This window comes from Meleagris gallopavo, chromosome 3 (genome assembly GCF_905368555.1).
Source record: "Meleagris gallopavo chromosome 3, MGAL_WU_HG_1.1, whole genome shotgun sequence".
In the NCBI taxonomy this organism is placed as follows: Eukaryota; Metazoa; Chordata; class Aves; order Galliformes; family Phasianidae; genus Meleagris; species Meleagris gallopavo.
The window spans coordinates 46,185,052-46,210,535 of NC_139406.1; the positions used below are offsets into that span (position 1 = coordinate 46,185,052).

The window sequence follows — 25,484 nt, forward strand, 5'->3', positions numbered from 1 at the left end:
ATTCCATATGTTTTCTACCACACAGAAGTTTATTGGCCTTGGGTATTAGCAGAATGCTCTTAGTGATGATTCTTTCATCTTTCTCTCTATTCCATCATTACAGAAAACTGGGTAGGGAATGCAGCTGGCAAGTATTAAAATGTGATGGTGAGGATTCTTGATCTGGGAAGACCTGAAACATATTCACAACAAGTTGAAGTAATCATACTGGTGACATTTCTTGACTGCCAAGTTCCATAATAACAATATGGCTATGAAGTAGGTTTTACAGCAACTTCCTGCTGATCATTGTTACTGGTAGTTGCAATAGCATGTATTTTCAGTGAGGCTTTGCATTTTTTTTTCTTTCTGGGTGGCTAGTGGAGGTAACATATCGGCTGTCTAACTGTGAAATTCAATAAGCTCTATAGTGTCATTATGTTGTAAATCTTACCAGTGGTCTTTTTCTGTAAAGCTCCCATGGAGTTTCTCCATGGTGACATTTGGAAATTTATTTCACCATTTTTATTATTTCTGGGACTGGCAACAATTTTTCAGGGTTGACAGAATTGAAATTTTTTCAGGGGTGAACTACCAATTGAAAACCAAGATGGGAGACCATCTGCAAGCATAGAAACTCTAGAATTCACTTTTTCTTCTTAAAAGAGTACAACAGACTTGTAAGAATATTTTTAAAGGAAATCAATCTTTAATTCTGTTAAATGAGATCAAGGTCTATGAGTAAGATTGGAGCTGTAGAATGTGTCATATAAAATGATGTTTCATTAAATTAAAATTTAAAATAAAAATAAAAGCAATAAAAAAAAATAATAATAATATATAAAAATAAAAATAAAATAAAAGTTGGGTGCTCTTCTGTGGGGAAATAAATATTTAGCATTATATTTAGCTTGGTTTCTAAATAGTAAGGAATAAAAAGTTTAGAAACAGTTTGAGTCACATGCCTTGCTGCTCAAGACAAGCAAAGCCACACAACCATAGTGTCACTGTTGCCATAGGCATGAGTCCTCTGATTGTGTGTATCTGGACTGTAGTGCATAGGACTGAAAAAAAAAAAAAAAAAATTATTCTGTCTGGCTTGTCAGTGGTTATCTATCTTCAACATATAAGCAAAAAAGCTCTTGAGATCATGAAAAGCTCGGGCAATAATTTAGCTACGATTTCTATTGCAAATGTGCCATGTTACTGACTTGCACAGCAGTTAATTATGTTGTAGAAAATGCGTTAGCGAGCCGTGCTGTTGAACATTCTGCTGCAAGACTAGCAGCTTCCATTAGATCTCTGGCAAATAGACACTGGATTCTATAGTTGTTCCTTAACTTAGCCATCTTGCCATCCTTACCATGAGGATCAGATGCTTTTTTTAGAGCAAGATCTCCATTTTCCCTATGTGACCAAATTGCAGAGCATGAAATTATTTGATCTTCACAAGAAAAAATACTATACATTGCATACATTGAATATAGGTTTTATCTGCTGAGTATTCCATTCCAACTAGTAGAACTAAGCCTTCAACATTCATAAGTGACCGTCTTACAGGGTTCTATACACCTGAAATCTCCATAGGGGTTATAAAGTCATAAATCCTACAGAATAAAAAGGATAAAATGCAACATCTAAATGTATTTATGTGGTATACTCTTCAATGCTGCCTATATATTGCTTATTGAATGATTCAGTTTAATATATTCTCTTGCATGCATGTCATACAGACAACCTCCTGATCATTTTCTTTCTGAGAGAAGAAAATACTGATTGGCAGTTCTGAATTCTCCACAAGTTCTCCAGCTGATGAGCTGTACCTTTCTGTGTCAGAGTGGCTCTGAGTCCTGTAATGCGGAAAATGCATGAGCAGTCTAATTATACACTATATCAGTACTCACTGGAGCATAACAGAATTTCTAAGAAGCTAAGTACTGTGTGTGCAAATCAAGAGAGTGGAAGTGCAGATGATCACAGTTAAGGATTTCTATTCGTAGAGCCAAGATTTTTGTATGCAATCCTGCCTATTGCCAGTCACACTTCTAAGAGAACAGGAAAAAAAAAAACTGTGTGTGTGTCAAAATGTTACTGACATAAGGTCTGCAAGAATTTCATCAGCAATGTGATGTATTTAGAAATGACTCAGATTAATTACATGCTAGGTTCCTTTAATGACTGCAGCTTTTGTGACACTCCCAGTGAAGAATCAACTTACTATTAGCCACAGAGATGAAGAAAAGAAACCCAAGCCTAGACCTTCAAGGCAAGTAACACCATGTTATTGACCACCACAGCTGCTCATCAAAAGCACATGGATAAAAAGAATAATCAAATGTAAACGTGAAACTTTTCACCACAAGTATACGCAAGCAAAAGGGTGTTTAGATACAGACAGGAAAATAAAATAGAAGCATCTGTTCTCATTAAATTCACTTCAGGGGAAATGGAACATCTCTTGTTTTTTGTGTGCATGCCTTTTTAAGGGGACTTCTCAGAGATTAGCTAGAGTTCAGTTACCTTTTTACTCTCGCTTCCTGATCTGCCTATAAAGTCAGAATATTTATATTCCTGCTCAAAACATTTCTCTTGATGATTGCCCTTCTCCTGTTCAGAATTAAATTATATTTTAAGTACCGGTTGCCTAGTGTGACTGTTGACATGGAAGCAAAATGCAGACATTCTCTTGAGAGTTTTACCCAAGGCACAGTCTTTCATATTACTTGCCAAAGTGAATTAGGAAAATAACGTGAGATCTCATTTTCTTCTGAACACCTTTAATAAAATGTGTATGGATGCATTTTAGAAGATGTATCCTTTTATTGGTATCTAGATTTTCATTATTGTGATGTAATGTAACAGAAAAGACACTCAGAATGGCTGCAAAATATCAAGACCTTGGGGATAAAGTGATGTGCTACAAAGTGAGGAGCATGTGGAAGATTGACACTCAGCATAAACATATGTTCCCAGTGTTTGTAACAGTCTGAGAAGATGGGAAAGGAATTTCCCTGGGAACATCCCATAGCATGCAAGAAAATAAATAATCAAATGCTGAGAAACTTTGCTGTTCATGGAAATACAGAAATGAGAATCTCTCTTTGCTTGCCGTAGTTCACTTCTGTGTACTTCTTACCTGAGGCATCCTCATGAAAACAAAAGCTAATATAATGTGATTGCTTCAACCTTACAGTTCTGCATAAATTTTTGTCCTTTATTCCATGCCATCAGGTGTTTCTGGTTTGCTGTCTTAAAACTGCTATTTCACTGTTTATTAATATGCAATATGTTCATCAATTATCCTGTTTTATTTCATGAGTAATTGAAGTTCCTAGCTTGGACAAGAAATAGCTAGTTCTTATGGTCTTTAATCACAATTGTACATGATGAAAATTCAGGGTCTGTCTCTGTAAATGTTTCTACTGTAATTATAGCAGAAAGGCTCTTATAATACATATTATCTATGCCCAAAAGTTGGGAATAAATAGTTTTTACTCTGGATTACAATTTCTCCCCGTTTTTAGAAACTTTACCATCACCCCTTCTTATACAGTTTGGTGACTCCCATTTCTTTTTTGATTTGGTTTGTCCATTACTCTGTGGCTCAGGTAACTTCCCTTTTTTTCCTTCATTTTTCAATCTGCTCTTTCTGGAAAGCTTTATCCTCCTTCCTTTTTCTGTTGTAACTTTGTGATCTTTTCCTTTCTAAGCGTACCTCATCTGTTTTTCCCTATCTGTTCCCCCTGATTCCTTTTGGGCAGATCATTTTATCCATTTTTTTTTTCCTTATTTCTCCAGCACTTTGTTATTTATTGATAGCTGAGACTCAAAATGAGCATAGAATTGAAAGTTATCTTTTCTCTTAAACTTCTCCACCATCCTACATGCTATCCAAGCTCACAGCACTGCTTAGCCAAGCTTGTTATATCTTCCTCCACAATTTATGGAAAGCCCATCTCTTTCTCTCTGTAACAGACAAATGCCATTTTTCATAAACATTTTCAATTTTTAAGAATTCTTGCCCAATCTCCTTAGCATCCATATTGCCAGTCCATCCAAAACGCATCTGGTGACACTGCTACTCTTATCAGTCAAACCATACTCATATTTTTAAAACTCATCTTTACCTTCAAGATGTGCCAGGCCCCTGCCCATAAATCAGTATGTTCTTTGTGTTTCCTCAACCCAAACATTCTGCTCCAATAATGTATCAGGATTACATATTCCTAATTATTCTATTATGTCCCTTGTACCTGTCATGACTTTACTATTCTGTGAATTATTGATCCTTTCAGTTCCTTGTCTACATATGCTCATTTTCCACATTGGAAAAAAGGGAAAAAAAAAAAAAAAAAAAAAAAAAAAAAAAATTAATAGCCATACAGATTTTTTTAAAGAAAAAAAAAGGAAAATACATCAATAGTTCTGGGGATGTTTCACTTTACTGCACTTCTTCTATAGCACACTTTTCTATTGTTCACCTTAAGATAAGCACACTTTTCTATTGTTCACCTTAAGATAAGCACACTTTTCTATTGTTCACCTTAAGATAATCAAGATTAAGCATCTCGATGATTGATGCATGATTGATAATGAATTAAAATAAAAATTAACTGGCTAAAGCCTTATTTTCATAATCCTCCAAGTATGAAATATAGGTATCTATTCACAGAGACTGAAAACTGAAGCATTTCATTGCTGGTATTTTTTTTTGTTATGGGATATTCTTGGTCAATTCAGATTTTTAATGGTTCAAGTAATGGATCTGCTACTACATCCCTTTGGATGTTCTGTTACACAGTCTAATAGATTACATTTTTAAGGAAGTTGGTGAGGATGTAAAACGTTCTTTAGACCTGAGACTGTCGGTATAGTCAAACTGACAAGGTCAGCTCTCTGCATAAATTATTTTTGTTCTTTTAAAAGAGCCTTAGACCACAGTTCTTTTCAAGTAAGCCAGTGAACTGATCTGTTTTGAGTATTTGAAGTGCCTTTTTGTGGTATTTTAAAAGCTGGATTTTGGAATTCAGGATCTCCTGAGAATGAAAATTTTCTGCATTGCAGGAATACAGTGAGGAAGAGTGAAATGAAGGACACTCTAGCTTTGAAACCTGTTGAAAAAGCTCGCTACAGTTTCAGGAGAACATTAAAAAATGTTCTGATGAAATGCATAATATGCTTTTTCAGATTGATATCAACTGAAATTATACTTAATAGATGGCAATTTGCAAGTAGATACAATGTATATGATCTGTTAAATAATGAAGTTTATCTGAAAGAACACTGAAGGAACAGGGTGAAAGCTGTTTGCTATGCTCCATCTATCCATACTCCAGGAAAGATCTTAAGAGTGATGTTTCTGGATGTATGACTTGATTAGCCATGCTGGAACGGTATAAAACAGCTGAGTGACTCACATTCCTGTTGTGTGTAATATAATAGGGCATCCTCTAAAGTCTCCCATCAGCACATGAGGAGTTGAGATAGCACCACAAGGATGTTTTGCCATATCTGAAACCCTGTAATTTATACATTAATAGCTCAGACATTTCAGTAGCAGTTGTGTACAACCTTTTGCTAGTGGTTGAGCTGGAATGAGGACATCTGACTTCAAACCGAGTCGTTATTATATCACTTGTGATGAAGATTTGCGTTTTCACCTTGTAATCAATAGTTTGTAACACTGTGGGACAAATAACTGAAAGTGGGTATTGAGCGTTGAAATCCCTTAAACTGTTAAAGCAATGTACGCATGTTGTTGTCTATGCTAATTCTCCTGATGGTAGAGAGTGTAGTGGTATTTAAATACCGCTTAGCACTCTGAAAAATTATGGAAAATACACTCAAACTATGCATTGTAGGATTGTATATTTACAAATAGGAGTAAGTAAATAGTAGATAAAACAAATTTATCCAAAAGTAAACAGATAGCTTGGCTTCATTTTGATGGGCATATAAATGTTTAATTATTTTACAATTAATTTGAAAAGATATTGCAGAAATAAAATTTTGGTATTGTCTGTAAATATTTACAGCACAGGCAGGCAACATGGATATAAAGTAAAACTGCACCTGAACAGGTATGCACTGGGGCCAGAAGAATATTTCCCAGCAGTTGCACCTTGCTTTGTATTTAGCCCAAAGTAAACACAAAACACTCCATTAAGGAGATGATCTCTCTTAATGCATTCATTTGGTCACAAAAACAAGCAGATGAGCAATTAAGGCCTCCTAGGAGGTTCCTGTCCATGAATGCTTTCAGGACTGAGGTTTTAGAGTATAAACAGTGATACTTATCTTGCCGTGGATTAGCGAGCAATGGTAAGTTTCGTATCAGAAAAGGTTCTTGTATCTGTTTTCTAGCTGGTGAAATAAGATCATTTTGCTTACATGTTACTTAGGTATCCCATATCACTATTGGCATGGGGAAAAAGAAAAAAGTGATATAGAAAGAATCAGAGAATGTTTGCTCCAATTATTTTTGTAATTAAAAACAATAAAGGCTAAAAGTACACTGTTGTATTTCATTCTTTTAGGCCTTTCCCTGAGATCTGCCTGCTGCATAGCCATACGTATTAGATGACTTTGGGACTTGCATTACATCAACGATGAAGGGTTTATCTAGCAGCCGTAGTCATCATCATGGGGTTACCTGTGACCCTCCATGTGACAGCCTGCCACATCACTCGGACAGGAAGCCATATTTGTTAAACCCGGTGGACCCCCATCCTGCAGATCACCCTTATTACACTCAAAGGAACTCTTTTCAGGCAGAGTGCATGGTGCCCTACAATGATCAGATTGCCAGCAGCACGTTCCCTCGAAGACACTATAACTCCCACCACGAACTCAAGGACGAATGTGCTCTGGTTCCCCATGGAACTACCAACAAGACTAACCGCATTCCTGCCAACCTTTTGGACCAGTTTGAGCGGCAGCTGCCTCTGAATCGGGATGGCTACCATACTCTGCAATACAAGCGAACTGCCATGGAGCACCGCAGTGACAGCCCAGGGAGGATCCGGCACCTGGTTCATTCTGTCCAAAAGCTCTTTACCAAGTCCCATTCACTGGAAGGACCATCCAAGGGGAGTGTCAATGGGAGTAAAGCGAGCCCAGAGGAGTCACAAACGATGAGGTATGGGAAGCGCAGCAAGAGTAAAGAAAGGCGATCAGAAGGTAAGCCCAGATCCAATGCATCAGGATGGTGGAGTTCAGATGACAACTTGGACAATGATGTTTGCATTTATCATGGTCCCAGTGGGGTAATGACCATGGGAAGATGCCCTGATCGTTCTTCTTCCCAATACTTCATGGAAGCCTATAACACTATTAGTGAACATACTGTGAAGTCATCCAGAAGCAATAATGATGTCAAATGCTCTACCTGTGCTAACCTGCCTGTGAATTTGGATTCCCAGTTGATGAAGAAAAGTTCTTGGTCCTCTACATTAACCGTGAGCAGAGCCCGTGAAGTTTACCAGAAAGCATCAGTTAACATGGACCAGACAGTGGTGAAGGCAGAGACGTGTCAACAGGAACGGTCATGTCAGTACCTCCAGGTATAGTGTGGAGAGCTGATTGCTGTTAACTGTGCTCTGCCATGTTACAGGTGTTTGTGGGAGATGGAGGTTAGTCTGATATTTCAGCTTTCCTGAGAGGTATCTAATCACCAAACAAGGGGTGATATGGCTGAAAATAAATTCTTTTTTTTTTTCCTTTTTATTTTATTTTATTTTTGTCAGCATTCAGTATTTCAAAGAAACAGTTTGTGTTGGTACAGGCTTAATTTTTTTCATGTGGGAAAAATAAGACCATTTGGTGTACTTTTTGCATTTATAAAGCAGTCACAGTAGGGGTACAGAGAATGTGATCTTGTAGTGCTTGTAGTTAGCATTACAATGTCAATTAACTGAAGGTTACCAGGATACAAATTCTTTGATTTCTGTAATTTCAGGATTTGACTCCATTTACTCCTTGTTTTGTTATGAAAGCTTTTGAGACCCTTTTGAGGAACTTTGAGATACCTTAATACTTTCTGCAGCAGGAAAAACCTGCTCCTTTTTGCCACTGAATATAAATTCTCATAAAATACTTATTGCAAAATGTCCAGATTTGTTTATCTGGCTATCCCTCTTTTCCATGGCTTTGAGTCAAAAATATAAAACCAAAAGGTTGAAATAATTGCTTGTTCTGATTATACATTTTAGGAGTACATCACCTACTCCCTCACAAGCTGTTTGCAGTTAATACAGCGTCACTATTTTTCACCAGTATTGTATCTTTAAATGTCAAGAATCAGATGTCTGCTCTTGGAGCTATCATACTGCCGGTGAATGTTTGTGGCAGGAACATGGATCAGAAAATATTAAGACAGTTTCATTCCTAGAAGAGCTGTGGATAGCTTTTATGCACTTTAAACAGAGCACTTATGGCACATCTAAGTGTGTGTGTACGATGGAGCAACGTTGCGGAGAGAAGAGAGAAGACCATGAGGAAAAAAGAGGTTTGCTAAGACAATTTGGTTTCATTTTACTGTAGTGGGACTGTTGTCTATTTGTATAGAAACTGTAACGAGTTTTCTCATATGGGTCCTTTAATGTCAGCTTCCACATTCTGTTGTTTAAGTCAGTATGCAGAGAAAGCGTAGGACTGAGGCATCCACATTCTAAAAAATTATCTTAAAAAGTATTAATGAATAGCATGTAAAGCAATTCTAAATGCCAGCTTCTGGGATTCTAAGCTTTGAATGTAAAGAAGAGGATCAGTGTATTTTCTGTTAATCTCTGGGGTATTGGGGTGTGGGACAAGGGGGTAATATGAGCACTCAGTATGTCTATAGCTGTTCATATGGACTGGGGAGGGACAGAGGATTCAGAATAGCCTAAGGTTGCAATTTTTTGAGATTTGCTGCATTCAGTCTCTTTTGTCTGAATTCTGTAAGGAAAAGAAATTGTTATTTTAGACTTGATTGTTGTGATTACTTCGGACCTTCAGATTTCTTTTATTGATGTTTTTGTTTATTCTTTCGATTTTCCTCTCCAGTTTTGATAAAATAGCTGAAAACTCAGTATGTGACCAGATGGCAGGAAAAGAGCAAAAAACTGTGTCAGCATTAGCTTTAAATGAACACCTCCATAGGGACTTTCAAACAATGTTTAACTGATGGGAATAGACTCCTGAAGTGAAATTAGAGGATATAATCTTTGTCTGCTTGAAATAGATGTCCAACAGCTGTCAAGAGCAGAAATTAGAATAACTAAATCCTCACTTTGTTTCTTATCCTGATTATGTTCTCACTCATACTTTTGTTGTGGTTTTCCATTTCATTTCATTTTTTCCAATTCTGTGCTTGTTTAAAAAAGTCAGGGAAGTATAACTGAATTGAAACTGTTAAAAAAAATAAATAACATCTTACTCAGATTTTGATTAGCACTGGAAATATTCAAACAGAACATGGTGGATTTAACGGAGTAGATTGGGATTATTCTTCTCCCCTGGCAGTTTAAAAAGATAACGAATGGATATAGACAGTAAAAACTCATTTTGTATTGTTGAATTCACCCCCTTGCCCTTCCCTTCACTGCATCACTCATCTTTTTAAGTTGCAAGCCCTCTGGGTCTTGGACTCTGTTTCCTTTTGTGTTTCCCTAGTGCCCATTACAATGGAGGGCAGAATACAACAGAGGCCTTTTGGCTGTCCTGTAATGTAAATATATATTAACAATGGTAGAGTATCCCTCTGTCTATGGGATGTAGAAGCATTCTGAATATCTGTTGTTTTCCCGATGACCTTCTAATCTAATCACTGTATCAAAGGACTGACGTCCTGTGTTGTTAGAACAATTAGGAATGCATTAAATGAGATAAAAGGAACTTAGCTGCAAATTCATGTCGGTACTGGACAACTCTGATAATGATTTTAATTAAACAGTGCCTCTTTGTTGCTTTATTTAACTCATTAGATGTTAAATAGATGCTTTTATCAACTCGCTTGTAATTTAAGCCATTGTTTATTGCCCAGGACATAAACTCTCTGATCCTTGAAGGAAGGCAACTATTTTGTCCATGCAAACTGTTCTTGGGACAGTAATTGGATTCACTGAAGTAGTGATGCTTTCTCAAAGTCACAGTACAAATAAATAAATAAATAAATCTTAGTCCCTTAGCTTTGACTATGTCAGAAGTCATGGATAAAATCAAGTGCATTTCTGCCTGAAACAGTTTTTACCACAAAAGTGTCTGGATGAATTCTCAGTGAAAAGACATGGAAATAACAATTATCTCACTTAGTGTGATATTTTCCACAAAGCTATTCTGTGAAAGGCGCTGGCAGTTGCTCATGTTACAGATGGGCTTATTTCTCATAACTTGGAATTTGGACCGTGTGCAGCATCCTCCTGCATCGCAGCCTTCCCTTACCCCAGCAGGCTCTGCTCCCAGCTTGCTGTTGAAGTGCAGTGTCCAGCCTCTGAGTTTGAGGGGAAGGAGCAACCAGAGAGGCTTGGCTCCAGTCTGTGCCTCTGTGATTTCAGAAAGGGATACTGGCTTGTGGGATGGTTTAAAGATATTCACACAAACTTTTCCTTTCAGTGAAGTTTAAGTGTTGGAATACTTTTTCTCTCATCTCTCTCTTTCTCCTTTCAAGAATGAGGAGCTGTACAGTAGAAAGATGAGATCCTTTACTGAGCTACTTTTTATGTCAGGAAAAGTGTTTTTATTTGATAGAGGTTGGACTGATTTGAAGTAAGGTGAGAAGGAACTCTTTTTTTCTCTTAGTTATTATTTAAAATGGTTTTCCTAACTTGAGATAATAATATACAAAGCAGTGGACAGCTTCCACTTCTCTAGTAGCTTCTCATTTTTAATAATTAAGATTAAGCAAAAGAAGACAAAATATAACAGTCATCTTTTTCTGCAAACAATGGAGTCTAAATGCACTAGTAGATATTTTTGACACTTTTGTTTCGCTATGAATTCATGATTATTGAAGTATTGAAGTAATAGAGTATCAAATACACAGCATAGTTTGTCTCTAATTATAATTTTGCTATTCATTATGCCCTGTGATTGCTGCTCCCTCTGTCCTTGGTCCATTTGTTAAGAGATGGAGAAGAATTCAAAGGATGACATTTTTCTTATTCCTCTTTTCTTCCAATGTGAGTCGGTCATGTGTTTTCTTTTGACCCACTTTGATGAGACTGAAGTCAGCTGTGACAGATATTCAGGGCTGAGGAAGGACGTTTACTTCTGAAAGCTGAAGTGCGGTAGGTGGGGACGACTGTGCCATCATCTGAGCTCTGCATTTGCATCAAAATCCTTTGGTGGGAGACTATGGGAAATACTATAAAAACTGTAAGCCAACTTTCTGGATGTGATAAGCATTTCCTGGTTTTTCAAAGACTGGATCTGGTGGCAGACGATTCCGGTTGGTACAGTGCTCAATTTCCTTTGGGAAGGTTGATGGTAATAGGCAGGATGTCCTGTAGTGTTAAGAAACTCAAATAGTTAAAGTGACTTGCTTTCTAGTCTCAGAAAAGGTACTTCCATTGTTTCTTAGGTGACAGTGCTCGTACCGAGTCTCTTTCTGCTGTGTCCATTGGTCACCAAATATACAGTCTGACCTCATCCTAAATTGGGACACTAATAAGGATCAGGATCTGTCATAGTATTTGTTCATGTGGCATGTTTAAATTGCAGTGTTTGTCCTTGAGACACAGAAGTTCATTAGGTCTATTATCTGTGAAAGTCAATCTGCATTTTCATCTGTTCTCTACTTTTGCTTCACTTGTGTTGTCTGCGATTTTGTCACCGCTATCATATTCAAATTAATCTTTCAGTATATCTTTGCATATATGTGGAAGTTGTGTTTTAATGTCCACTAATGATGATCTTCCATTTTTCAAGCATCTGAAGACCTGTGTTTTTCTCTCTTAATCTGTTATGAATTAAAAATAAATTGTCTATGATTCCTCCTGAAATTTACCAGTTGGATTTAAAAAGTATATCTGGTGCAAGTCTTTATGATGATTTAATTCAACTCATATAGTACATATTTTTTGCCATAAAGAGAGAGAAACAATTTAAACAAGCAATTTTGAAATAAAATGCCACGTTATAACATAGTCTAGGGCATATACCAGGTAAAGGAATAATAAATGTATAGGTATTGTTAAATGTCTGTGATTTTTAAACAACTTACTAACTAGCTACATTAAAACTGAAAAAAAAAATGTATTATTCACACAAAGCTAATTTATTTCCCTTTGAAAAGTGCTAAGGGATGGTTAGCATGAGTAGTGAATAAAGTTATGGAATTTGGGGGACTTGAAGGTTATAAATAAAGGAAAAAAATTGCTCATTTTTTAAAAAAATACATTAATAAAAATAGTTCCAATAAACATATTGGTTATTAGCCTACCTGCAAATGTTGCTAAGATGCCTTTACTATACTGATAGAAAAAGTAAGGAGAATATTTCAGTGCAGCTATCTTCTTCATCCTTATAGTGCATGAATTTACCTTTCCAAAAAATTGTCAGCTGAAAGAATAGAGAGAATGATATTGCTGTATATTTCACCTTAAATACTGCTGTGTTCTCATTCAGTTAATTAAAATCTGGAATGACCTTTGGCTTCTGAGTAATGCAGTAATGGAGGCCATCTAAGTACTAAGAGAGCACAATGTCAATACGTCACACTTAGCTGTGATTTTATTTGCCTGTGTTTCTTATGTTGTCATTTTCTATCCCTTGGTTTTATCCTCATTCTGTAACTTCTTTATATTGAATATACTGGCACTAATGTTATTTTTTCCAGATTAACTTGAAGAATGATTCTTAGTTCATCCTGTTAGCATTCTTATATTCTCATAGCTCATTCACCGAAGAAAATAACTCTGTCCCTTTTTTGTATTGCTGGCATACACTATAGAGGATTTGTCAACATACTTGGGTGACACTATGTTATACATATTGTTATTATCGAAAATATTTGTGAAAGCTACAGTTTCAGCTAAGTGAGTGCTTGTTATCTATTTCAGTTCCTTATGGTATAAACATAGATAAGATTTGATTCAGTCATTAATTTGACTCCTTCTTGTAGTACAAAATATCTGGAGTGTTCTAATCTGATAATTTTCATTAGTTTTACTGGAAGGAAAAAAAAATAAGATAAAAAGAAAATAAAAATGTTTATAAAAACCTTCAAGACAAATCCAGTCAAGCAAAGAGGATCATTTCAATCTACATCCGAATTCAAAATTCCTAACATTTCCTGCAGAGATTTGCAGAGTGAATGGGAAAAAAAGCACTGAGCGGTGACATGCCTTCCTTATTCAGTGTGAAATAATAAGGAATATTTCTTCTATGTCTAGTTGTTGATTTTATTTGTTTCTTCCCTTCAAGAGTGGAATTTGTAGCACAGATCTTGAGTGGGGAATGCCACCATGTCAGGAGAGTGGTTTGAGGTATGGGCAGCTGGCAATGGTTTCTGTTTTGCTCAGCATAGACTCCTGCACTGTATCTCTTGTACAGCTAAGCTTCTATCTAGTGGTGAATTAAACAACATGAACATGACTCTTCTAGATATCTTGGACTCTATCAATTCGCTTCCCATCAGATGTGAGTCAAGACCATGACCTTGATTCAATATCCACTGAGACAGTGTTGCAGAGCAGAGGTGACAGTTTGGTGTTATTTAGAAATGTACTATTAGGACCTGAAACCAGTAATATTTCCCTAGAACTGATCAACAGCTTCTTAGCCAAATATATTTCATTGCAGTAATCCAAAAGAAAATGCCATGGAGGTTTCAGTGAAGTCTGGCCACTGTATACTAATAAGAGACAGAAGCTAATAGTCAGCTGATAATGGCAGCTTAAATGCATTAATTACAGTTGTTGCCTGTGAGAGCATAATGTTAGCAAAGCATCAGACATGTTCCAATTCTAGTCAAGCAACAGAAACAGCAGCAGGGCTTTTTCTCTCAAAATACTGTCTCTATCACATCTGTTTCTCTTCCAAGGATTCAGATTCAGCAACATGTTCTTTCATCTATGAGCCAATTTCTTGCCAGGTGATAGTGAGCTTGTAATCGTATGTTGCAAAAGAAAGGTAAAATTTCATCTCATTTAACAATTTTTTTGATGCAAGCTAGTCAGTGTATGCAGATGCTGAAGTGATTGGAAAGAGAGGTGATTCATCCCAAAGAAAGTATCTAGTGGTGAAAGAAAATTTCTCCATTCTAGTCGTGGAAAGTATCCTTTCAAAGACTGGAATTAATGTTAGCGGTCATTCTGCAGGTTCCTGCTGTCCTTGGGGGAGAAGGAATATCTCATTATAGCCAACTGCCCTGAAAGGGCTGCTGGAAGCTGCAATTGAAAGCTTCAGGAGTTTTGAGAAAGATGAAGTATGAGTATCATGGAAGTAGTTTTAATTCAAAACCTAAACTCAGTCTGTATGAACTTCAGTTTCCCTTAGATAATAGAGTCTATAGCTGTTGTTTGGTTTTCTTTCTGCAGAATATGTTTGAGGGAGGCAAACTTGGAAAGTCCTTGGTTGTAGTCAGTGTCCAAGTGTCTTTCTTTACTGTTGATTGGATTTTTACATGTAAAACAGGAGGAGAAAATTAATTTTGGAGTCCAGTTGTGGTTGTTTTGTGCAGGAGACACATTTCTTTTCATAAGACAGGCTGTGAATCAGATTATTGAGCTAGTAATACAGAAAGCTTTTGATGAATGAAAATTACAGACTGTAAAAACAGCTGGAGTTTTTCTATGAGAATTCATACTGACTCTTCAAATTAACATTAAAGGAACTAAGATTGCAACTCTTCACAGTGCTCATCCAGGTTTGATGCAAATTGTGGGCACTCAAAACTGAGGAAATAATGCTCTGTTGAAGACAGCCATTAATATTGTTCATATAAAACTAAATTAAATGAATTTATAATAGAACTCTACTGCTGAAATCATACAAACTAGATCAGGAGCTGCTGCAGACACTGAAAATATTAAATTTATCTTAAATGGAAACATCCTTCCTGTCTCCTTTTGGAAAAGTCTTTAAACTTGGTAAACACATATTGTTATTTAAGGCTTGCAAGATTTCCTTTTTATTTTGTGTACTTCAGTTATTTTTAATAATGCACATTGATAGACTGAAATACTGCTTACCTTCATTGGTCTGATTAATTCCATGAGCGCTAGGAATAGGCTTAGTAAGAGGAAGATGGCAATTGAAACTTCCATAACAAGGCACAGAAGAGGCATAATAACAGCTAAGGAAACCAAATTGCATGAGTTTGAAAAATCTGCACTGAGCAGTCATTAAGCATTGTTCTTTAGTCGTGTGATTTCATTTCATTAAGTATTTGCATACTAATAGAAAGCTAAAGTTACAAGTCTACTGCTGTGAGTGATGGTTAGCCACTCCCTTCCACTCCTTGTGTTTACTTCTGTAGTCATCCCCATTGCTTTGGCAAAGCACAGGGAGAAGCCTTAATGTTTTCAGCTGCAATAAACCACATCAAACTACAAATCAATAATGAACTTAATTTGCTATAGAGACAGTCTGTTTGCTATTTCATCCAATAAGGTAAGCTAATAACAATTCTGGGGAGAGAGGGGGGGAAAGGAAACTAGATATTCTAATTCTTATTCTTTAGAGCTTGAATATAACGTTTTCTTTATCTTTGTCCTTGTGTGCTAGGTTTATTTCACATACCATCAAGTGCGAGCTTCTGCAATGAATATCTGAAAACTGTGGAGCCACTATACTTATTTGCTTAGTTTCTTTATTCAGGGACTTAGATTAGCTATTAGGGAAAGAAAAAATAAAATAAAAAGCTTAAAGGAATTGGTCAATGATTTCAGCTAGGCAGAGTTGATTTTTCAGTCTAGTCTGGCTAATGACAAAGTGTGACCACTTCCAGAGGACCATAAATTCAGTTAAACAGCAGGACAGATAACCAATACACTGAATGAGGGTGAATCCAGGTGTGATACTGGCTAGTGGCAGCATGTTATCTCCGTACTCTTCTGTTTACAAAACTTGTATTTCATTGAATTAAAAGAATATATAGTCAGACTCAGTCTTCATATTTGTAACAATTATTTTATTTCAAAGTGCCTATCAGAGAACTGAAGTCATAGTTTTCAGTAAGTTGTCTGGCTCAGTGGCTATTGCTGTATATTCTGTGTGTATTTCAAGTAATACGGGTTTTCTGTTTCACTGGGCTGTTATATATAATTAAAGCACACTCTTGATTTTTAGATTTGTAAAGAAGTAACTGTATATGATCTTAAAGACCAGAATGAAATGTTTCCAGGATCTTTTTTACTTCAATAGTGTGAATAATAATAATTCTATTTTAATAAAAAACAATGATGTTCATTGTTAGATCTGAGTTTAGTTCTTTCCCTTTTTTCATAAGAGTAGAAACAATCATATGAGTGAGTTCTGTTTGATATTCTGATACTGAAAAAATGAGATTGCCAAGGTAATTGGATAACTCAATTTTCTTAAAAGCATGAAACAGCTTTATCTCAGGTGTGTCAATCTTAATGCCATTAATCTTCTGAGGCAGCTGTTACCATGCATATGCACTTGCATGCAGCATAGTGTGTGACCTTGCAAGATAGAATTGTGGCCATTCAAAGTAAGAGCCTGTGGGAAAATCTCAGCAACCCTCCTGAGTGGAAAAAAATGAAAAGGAGGCTGACATAAGTAATTCCCGCAGTGTTTTTCTAGCTCAGCAGAAGGAACTGTGCTACAGTATGTTTAGTACCATATATACAAACTGAATGCAAGAAATAATATGATCAATTATATTTTCTTAATTAGTATTTTAAAGAGGGCTTTATGTTTTTCTTCTTTCCCATAATGCAAATGCTTTACTGTTGACAGTAAATTGCATTGCCTACTGTAAGCTGCTACAGCCATTCATATTGCCACCAAAGAAAGCAGCTCTGAAAATCAGGTCAGTTCTTTTATCAAGTGTTGCTCAAGGTATTTGTCTGTAGACACCGAAGTATAAAAAACATTTGCGTTATTTTATGTCTCTATTTTCTAAACAGAGAAATAACTATAATAAGAAATGCTGAGCTTTAAGGATTGTTTTATCCTACCCAAGAAATACACAGATAGTGCTTTAAGATCCTTTCAGACAAAGCACAGTTGAGGCAAAGATCAACTACTTGTAAAACTTGCATTTCTTTACCTTGCAAGTGCTCTCATACAGTTACACGATGGCTCACTGTTTCCTCCTAATCCATCTTCTGAAATCAGGATTTCCAGCTCTTGTGAAATTGACATAAAAGAGGAATTGCGTCCACATTTCTTTCCCTATTATTCCTTTAAATAGTGAAACCTTATCAGGGGAAAAAGAAAATAAATAAGAAATGCTGAACTTTAAATATCCTCATATCTGCAGTAACACTGGGTGAACTGTTTAACTGACGTAGCAGACACCTCATACCCTCCACCTTTGGAATCAAATTTCCATTACTGTGTTTTGCTGCACCTTTAAAAGGCAGAAGATCTACTGAAATGATAGTGTGCTGTTATTTATAAGCTGCCCTACTTCCCTGAGCAAGCAGAGCTTGAACTGGAGACTTCCTCCTGATCATCTTGTACAATTTGTGCAGCTAGAGGCTTTAAAGCTCATCATAGGGCACTTCTATCTATCTGCAGTGTGTGCATGTGTAAATTTTTGTGGCAAATTCATTGCAAACAGCTTTCAAAACATGGCCTGTTGTATCTAAATCCTTTTGAGAAGCTTTGGGATTAAAAGTAATGTACTTTTCTACGGGATTATTGATAACAGAACTTAGGAATTCCAGAGTTATTGTGCCCACAGAAGCTATATCTCATCAGTACTGCAGCTATAAACTACAGCACTAAATTTATTTGGTTGTCTATAATGTAATACAACTACATGTTCACCTTGCCTGAATTATGGGTGCTGTGTGAGCGCTGTAACTTTATTTCCTCTAGCTTTTGCTCAGTTAAGGATACCAACCCTAATGTGATACTAACACGTTTTATTTACCAATTAAAGACTGATTCAAAATTTCTTTTAATGAGAAATAGCACAAATCTTTAACTAAAGGATAATGAATAAAACATTAAACAGATAAAAGTACATGTCCTATGAGAAGTCATGGATTCTCTAATATGCTCTTACTTGGCCATGAAATACCTTCCTGAAAAGTGAAGTGACTGGATTTCAAATCCTGAGTGAAGGCCAATCATTTCATCAAAATGTCAGCAAAGCTTGGTTTTTCTCTCTTAACTCACTTTTTGTATGAGTGACTTGAAAAGCCAAGGCTGACAAGCAGGAGCTGTAGGCTCTTAAGTGTATATGGGGGCTGTTACAAATAAAGATTGAACTTCCTTTGTTTGCTGATGCTGTAGGCCCAGAACCAATGCAAGAATCAGTGCTAGAGGAGGAGTGCAAAATGTTCCATGCTCTTGTACGTCAAAAATCAAAACCACTACCAAGTACTATATTCATTTGCACATTGCAAAGATGCACACATCAAACAAGGGTATCATCAGCTTTCCTGATCTGAGGCCTAGACGTAAACTCAGAAGTCCTAGAAGTAAAACACTGTATTTGTCTTTTTACTTGAAAAGGAAATTTATCAAGGCAGTCCATTCAGTCCTCCAATGTGTTCTGAAAATACTTTGTGCTCTCAGTCTGTAGACTTTAGAGTTTTCAGTCTTCCCTTTACTAGAAGGATATTTTAGATGTTCTTAAGTGTATTTATTCAATTATTTCCTATAAATACAGAACTCTGTATACATTTGCTCAGTAAGAAATGAACTTGACTAAACATATATTCTTGCCTTACAGAACATATATTCTTGAAGACCATGGAAGACCATGGAAATATTTCTGGGGGGGGGGGGGGATACGGGAGAGAAGAGAGGAAAGAAATGTATAGAAGGAAGAAAATGGAAAAAAAAAAGTAACAAATTTTGCATGTTGCTGGAACATAAGAATGTAAATGCTTCACAGAAGTAGTGTTTCCAGAATAATTAACTAAATGGTATTTGAGGGGGGAAAAAAAGAGGCATTTTAGTTTAAAAAAATATGAGGAAAAAATCTGGTTAAATAAAAATAGGAGTAGTTGAGAAGTCTGAGTCTTGAAACAGAACACAGAATCATAAGAAAACATATTGATAAAGATATAAAATAGATTACGCTTTCAGGATTAAATCTTGAGGAATCAAAGGAAAAAGTTAGGGGTTCAAGTGAGTTTAGCAGGGCCAGCCTTGACCAAGAATGATTTGGGAGAATAAAAGAGAACTTGGGCTGAGCCCGAGAGAAAAGAATTCTGAGGTTCAAGGAAGGCTGTAAAACCTGATGTTAGCAGCAGAAAACAGCCAACAAAGGAAGAATTTTGGTGAGGTCTTGAGCTTGTCATCAGACGGGAACAAAGCAATGGTGTAGCTTATTTGGTCAATTATAATCATTAATAAGCCCATGAATACCTAGAGCCATCCATTTTTTTTCTTTGTTCACAGAGTTTTTTTGGATTACAGTTTGTGTGAGAACAGTTTGAATTTGATGCCATAAAATATGACTTACATTGCCAGTAAAATGTGAAAGGAATTATAGCCTCTGGACTTACGTTTGCAGTGGGTATCAACAACCAAGCTGTTCGCAAACAGTTCAGTATTCCAGTTACAAACATGCTGGAGTGTAAATGCTATGGCTGAAGCTTATGAAGCAATGGTTACACAAGATATTCACTAGGAGTTAAATGTTGCTGCTCATAGAAAGGAAACATTTAGTGATTATCTTGGTAAGTGGTGGTGGTATTTATAAACTGTAGGACAGATTTTAAAAAGCCAGATTTGAGGTTGTTTAATATGGATTATCAGCAAAGTGGCAAACAAATGTAAAGTTGTAACCAGTATTATTTAAATCAAACATAAAATATATTTACCAAAGAAGTGTTATTTCAGTTTCACCTTTACTATTAAAAAGGGTTCTAAAATAACTTCAGGACAAATTTTCAGGAGTCCTGCTCTACAGTATGTTCTTTCTGCTGCTGCGGAAAAGGAAAAGGGAAAGGTGTTGGTTTGTGATAGTCAGAAGCCCCAAAAGCAGTGGAAGGGAAAGGATAGGTGGGCAAGAGAACTGCGCTCTTGGGTTGTTCCCTGCTGTGTCCCTAAATCTCGTGAACACACATTCCCAATGTTTCAGATTTCCACAGCAAAGAATGGGCAATACAAACTTCAGATCAAGAGGAATACTGAATATAAGTAAAGCAAAGTAAAAGAAAAGAATAGAGAGTTGTATGGCTCAGATATTCAGACTAACGTAATTCAAAAAGAGGATCTGTATGCACTGATGAAGGTCTAGTTAATCTAATTATGGTATAGAAGTGATAGTATTATAACTTCACAGTTGCAAACCTAATTTTGTGATTCTTGAGACATAGTGACTTTAAGTGTGTCTTGAACCAAAAATCAGTGTGGCATGTTTGGATTTACATCTGAAAAGACTGCAATTTAAATTCATATTTCATCTTTTTGTGCCTTGTCAAGAATACCCTGATCTAGTTTGTAAATCCTTTGAATGAAAATGGTAGTTACCAAAGAAAAATAGGGATCCTCCACCGCAAATGGCATTCCTCAGTTAAATGGGACTGAAAATGGACCACTGCCCATGTGAATTTTTATAATGTTTCTGTGGTATCTTAGCATGATCAAATCTTGCTGTGAAACTGCATCACAGAGAAGTATATTAATAAAAGTATTGGGTTTATAACTGCAGGTTCCTCAAGATGAATGGTCTGGATACACTCCACGAAGCAAAGATGATGAGATTCCCTGCCGGCGGATGCGTAGTGGCAGTTACATCAAAGCCATGGGGGATGATGACAGTGGAGACTCAGACACAAGTCCAAAGCCATCTCCAAAGATTGCTGCACGGAGAGAGAGCTATCTCAAGGCCACCCAGCCATCCCTTACAGAGCTCACCACCCTCAAGTAAGTCAATCTTTTTCTACATCATTTAAAGCTCTTCAATCAGACGTATATTGTCTGTTCATCTTTGATTCTGCTATTCACTTTTGGACACGAGTTAAGGAAAATTGTGATCATAATTACCTTTGGCTTGAGGGTAGACTTGACCGTGTATTTCAGTGTTATTTTGCAAAGGGACTCAACTGCCTGCACCTTGACTTTGCAAAGTATTTCTTCCTGTTACTGCTAACTGAAGATGCTCAAGTGTTTACAGTAGGTCTGTTCTTTGAATATGTTGTTGAATTACAGCTTACACCTGCAGAAGCTTTATGTAACTGTGTGCTTATATATACTCTACATGAATACCACACGTAAAATTAGCTCAAAGCTAGTCTTTGCAACTCATCAGAGGGTATCTGACAGTTAATTAAAAAGAACAATGGCTTTCTGAAAATAGACAAATCCGTAGTTTCCATTCCTCAGTCCATTTGGAATTGCACTGCTTATTTGGTGGAAAAAACATAAACAACACTGAAATGTCTTAAATTATTTATAAAAGCTTTAGTCAACATCAAAGAAGAATTTATGGGTTTTACGTCATGTTGTACTTTATGTCATTGAATCCTTTCAAAAGAATCCAAATTCTCATGAAAATTGCATGAATCAACAGTTTTGGTATTAGTATTTTCTTTTAAATGATTCTAAAATGGAGAGCTCCCCTACAGCAATAAAATAAATTACATCCATTAAAAAAAAGTGTGGATTTAAAGCAGCAATTGTTTCTGTCTGTCATCTGCAAAAATTTGCAGTGAATCATAGTTCACTGAACCAAAAATAACCTAATTTTAGTACAACATGCCTAAGGCTGTATCTTTAAAATGGAAACAAAAAGAGCTGTATCTCTGTTAGTATCCGTGATTAGAGACAAAAGACTCCTTCTGCACTTCCCTCATTAATTTCCTCTCCTTCCTTGTCCTCCTCTACCCCATATTTTTCCCTAAATCTTATCTGAGTAAAAGATTGTAGAGGAAAGCATTTGATCCTTATTAACAATGTCAGTGATGAATAGACCAGAAGACTATACCAAACTTATTCCAGCTCCCTGCAGCAGCCTGCCTATTTCTAGGGAAGATGGCAATTGTCTGCTCTGTGTTTTTCACTAGTGTTGAGAAGAGAATGTAGTCTCATTTTCTGCAGGGATTTTCATGAACTTGCCAGAGGTTGCTCCAGGGATCCAGCAATTCCTCTCATCATGCAACAGACTTCATCTTACCATTTCCTGAGCCAAAATTGCCCCTCTGTGATTAGTTACGGCAGGCAGCACGGAGTCACCTAGAAAGGTGAACATAAACATTAGGTAGCACAAACTCCACAAAGCCTTGCTTTATACACCGACATGCCATGAGGAATGAAGCTTATCCATCCTGAGACCGCAGAAAAGTATGTTCCATAGTTCCTTATTGTACTACAATCAATTACAGTGATTTGCTCCTGATCATTCCTGTTCTATATGAAATTATTTAAAAAAAAAAAGTCTTGCACGTCTATGTTCACCCACAAAGGATGTTAGGTCAGAAGGGCTAGCAAGGCAGCAGGATTGCGTTTAGCTTGAAGTCATTGTAATTCTGCAAAGTGCTTCTGTGTACTTTAATCCATTCCTATTCAGGAAAGCTTTTAGAAATGTGCTTCAATTTAAGCTGCATTTAGTAAAAATTGTGTAAGTTTAAAGAAACTACAATGTAAATTTTAGGACAGTGGAGGTAAGGGGAAAATGGAAAATGGTAGTAAAGCAAAAAAGAGAACAAAACAGGAAGTAATTTCTCTTTTTCAATGATTTTTCAACATTAATTGGCATGAAGTATAATTATTTCTTTTAATCGTATAATTTATAGAAATGTTTCTTGGGAACTCTTTCCACTTTTAGCGACAAATTGTATAATGCATAATTATGCATTGCTTTTATTCCTTTCTGCTGAACAGGGTGTTCTTGTTGGGTGTTCTTGTTGTTGTGTTGTTTTGTTTTGTATTTTATTTATGTGAGTAGTAGCCAAGAACACTATCTGGAAATTGAAGCCTAGATTTTGATTATTTTTTTAATTTTTTTGCAGACTTCTTCACACTTCCTAGTTGCATGACTTGAACTTGACCTAGAGAGGCTTGCTTATTCATACCAGGGCTATGCTGATTACTCTGAGAGTTATGATAGAGTTGTGCTATCTTGTCTGCCAGAGACTAAATTAGGGTCTCTAACTCGCTAAATATAGGCATCAAGCAATTGTGTCATGTGCAATAACAAGTTACTTATTTGACTTACTGTTGACTAGAGTTCAATTAGCACCTGAATTAGAAATAGAAATGGAAATTAGCTGAAAATTACTCTGTTCAGCAGACACTCAAACAGACACTTTGTTGACACTAGTGGCCTTTCTATTTGTCCTGCAAAATATTATTAACAATTAAAAGTTGAGTGGTATTCAGATTTTTTTCACTGCATTTCTTCTGCCATGTGAAACTGGAAGTATCTTCAGTGATAACTGTGATAACTCGTCTGCTTTCTTTCTGCTATTCTGTTCTATGTGTTGCAGTCTCCTGTACAACAGGTAGTAAGCTGCACTTATGTTTGGCAGGAAGATGACTGAAGAATGTGTCCTCTTTTGCTTTCACTGCTGTTTTTGAAAGGATTTTGCATCTTGTGGGACTTCTCTCTGAGTCTAATATTGCTCTCACAACCCACGCTATTCCTCCCACCTACCTACCTACCATTGCTCGTGTGCCTACTCTTTTAAGAAAGGATTTTCATTACTACCAATGTTTCTTTTTATATAAGGAATAACTTCTGTACAGAACAATCAGGTCATATCCCCTTTACATAATACAAATTTATTTTCCTGTTTTTTGCTGAGGTTTTTTTCTTCCTACACTTTACAATCTCCCTCCTACAATATTCTTCCCATGCCACAGTTTCCATGTGGTTACAGCACAAATCAAATGCTATGGTACCATTCTGAATAAAGCACAGCTTGCTATGATTTTGAAATGCACACCTCCGCTGCTGCACTCTCATTATCCTACCAGGAAGCAAGCAGTCTTTTCTCGCTTTGCTGGCAGTATCCTCCTAGAATTAATCTTTCACAGTCCAGATAAACTGATACAGTTAGAAGGAAAAAAAAAGAAAGTGCCATTTTCTTCCTATTCCTGAAAGGCAGTAGAAATTTATCTTGCATTTGTAGGCAGATAGAAAGCAGAACAGTTTGCTAACTTCTCAAGAAGATTCAGTCAGCGGATAACTGACTTCATTCAGGACTTTCTCCTTCACAGTCTTTATGTACCTTGGTCATGTTTAGCCCAGTTTTCAGTGGGGGGGAAAAAAAGGTATGCAATTATATTACCTCTCCACATGCCAATGTCTCCTTCCCACTTCCCAGTGCCTCTTGAATCCATTGGCTAACTTCAGTCAACTTTAGTAAAGAATGAGGATAGGAAGTTTCAGTAAACTTTATAAAGATTTGTAGCTGCTTAAGATGAAGACCTAGAATCACCCAGAAGTGTAAGGAACTAGTAGCAGCTGATGAGTCAGCCCAAAGCAAAGATGGATGGCAGCACTTTCTTACCTTAAAAGATGAGAGATATGGAAAGAACTGGAAAACTGAGGGTAAAAGGTCTAACAGGTGTATCTTGTTACCATAGTTTTCCTGCTTCATTCTGCCATCTATGATTGAGTGACCCATCAGATGGATGAGGGAAAGGCTGTTGTGTAGTTTGCCTAGATTTTAGCAGACTGTGATACTGTCTCCCAAAGTATTCTCCTGGAGAAGTTGGCTGCCCAAGAAGGTGGTAGAGTCAGCATCCTTGGAGGTGTTTAATGAAAGGGCAGATGTGGTACTTAGTGACATGATTTAGTGGGTGATATTGGTGGTGAGTAGAGGGTTGGACTTGATGTTCTTAGAGGTCTTTTCCAACTTTAGTGATTCTATGAGTCTATATGGCTATATCCTTTTTTATTCCCCTATGGTACAGAACTTGTCTGTGTAAGTTCCATTGTAGCTGCCTCTCTTCTTATGGCTTATTCTCTCATAGATGAATGATACTTAGAATTAGCCAACCAATTCCTGACTTTAAAGCTGATCAGAAATTTTTCAAAGCTGATATATAACAAAACAAGTATGTGTATATGCATAGGTCACTCTGAAAGTAATGCCTTATATTTGTTTCCATGGAAACTACAACAGATACAAAAAGTAAAATAACATTGTTTGATAGAGCAAATTCTCAGATATAAAATGCTGTTTTTCAGTATAGGTATCACCATTAGGTATGCACTTTTACCAGCAATGAACAAGAACCTGCATGCCATACTCAAAATTTCTGCACAAATGGAGGTGACCCACTGTATTACAGCTGCTAAATAGTGCTATTTCTAGAAAAACATTGCCCACACAGTCCTTCTTTCATCATCCTGAACAGATGGAAGTCAGAAGGTGCCAAATCTGAACTATACATTGGGTGTGGTAGGATAGTCCAATTAA

General features: G+C 36.5%; 1 protein-coding gene across 1 annotated transcript in view; it reads left to right on the forward strand.

Moving 5' to 3' along the window:
• The window catches only part of DLGAP1 (DLG associated protein 1), a 233,548-nt gene that overhangs the window by 91,549 nt on the left and 116,515 nt on the right, over positions 1–25,484 (forward strand). Inside the window, exons 2-3 of the mRNA XM_085220823.1 lie at positions 6,516–7,541; positions 20,768–20,982. Coding sequence (XP_085076949.1) covers positions 6,588–7,541; positions 20,768–20,982 — 1,169 coding nt within the window. The 5' untranslated portion in view covers positions 6,516–6,587. The remainder of the gene's footprint in view (positions 1–6,515; positions 7,542–20,767; positions 20,983–25,484) is intronic.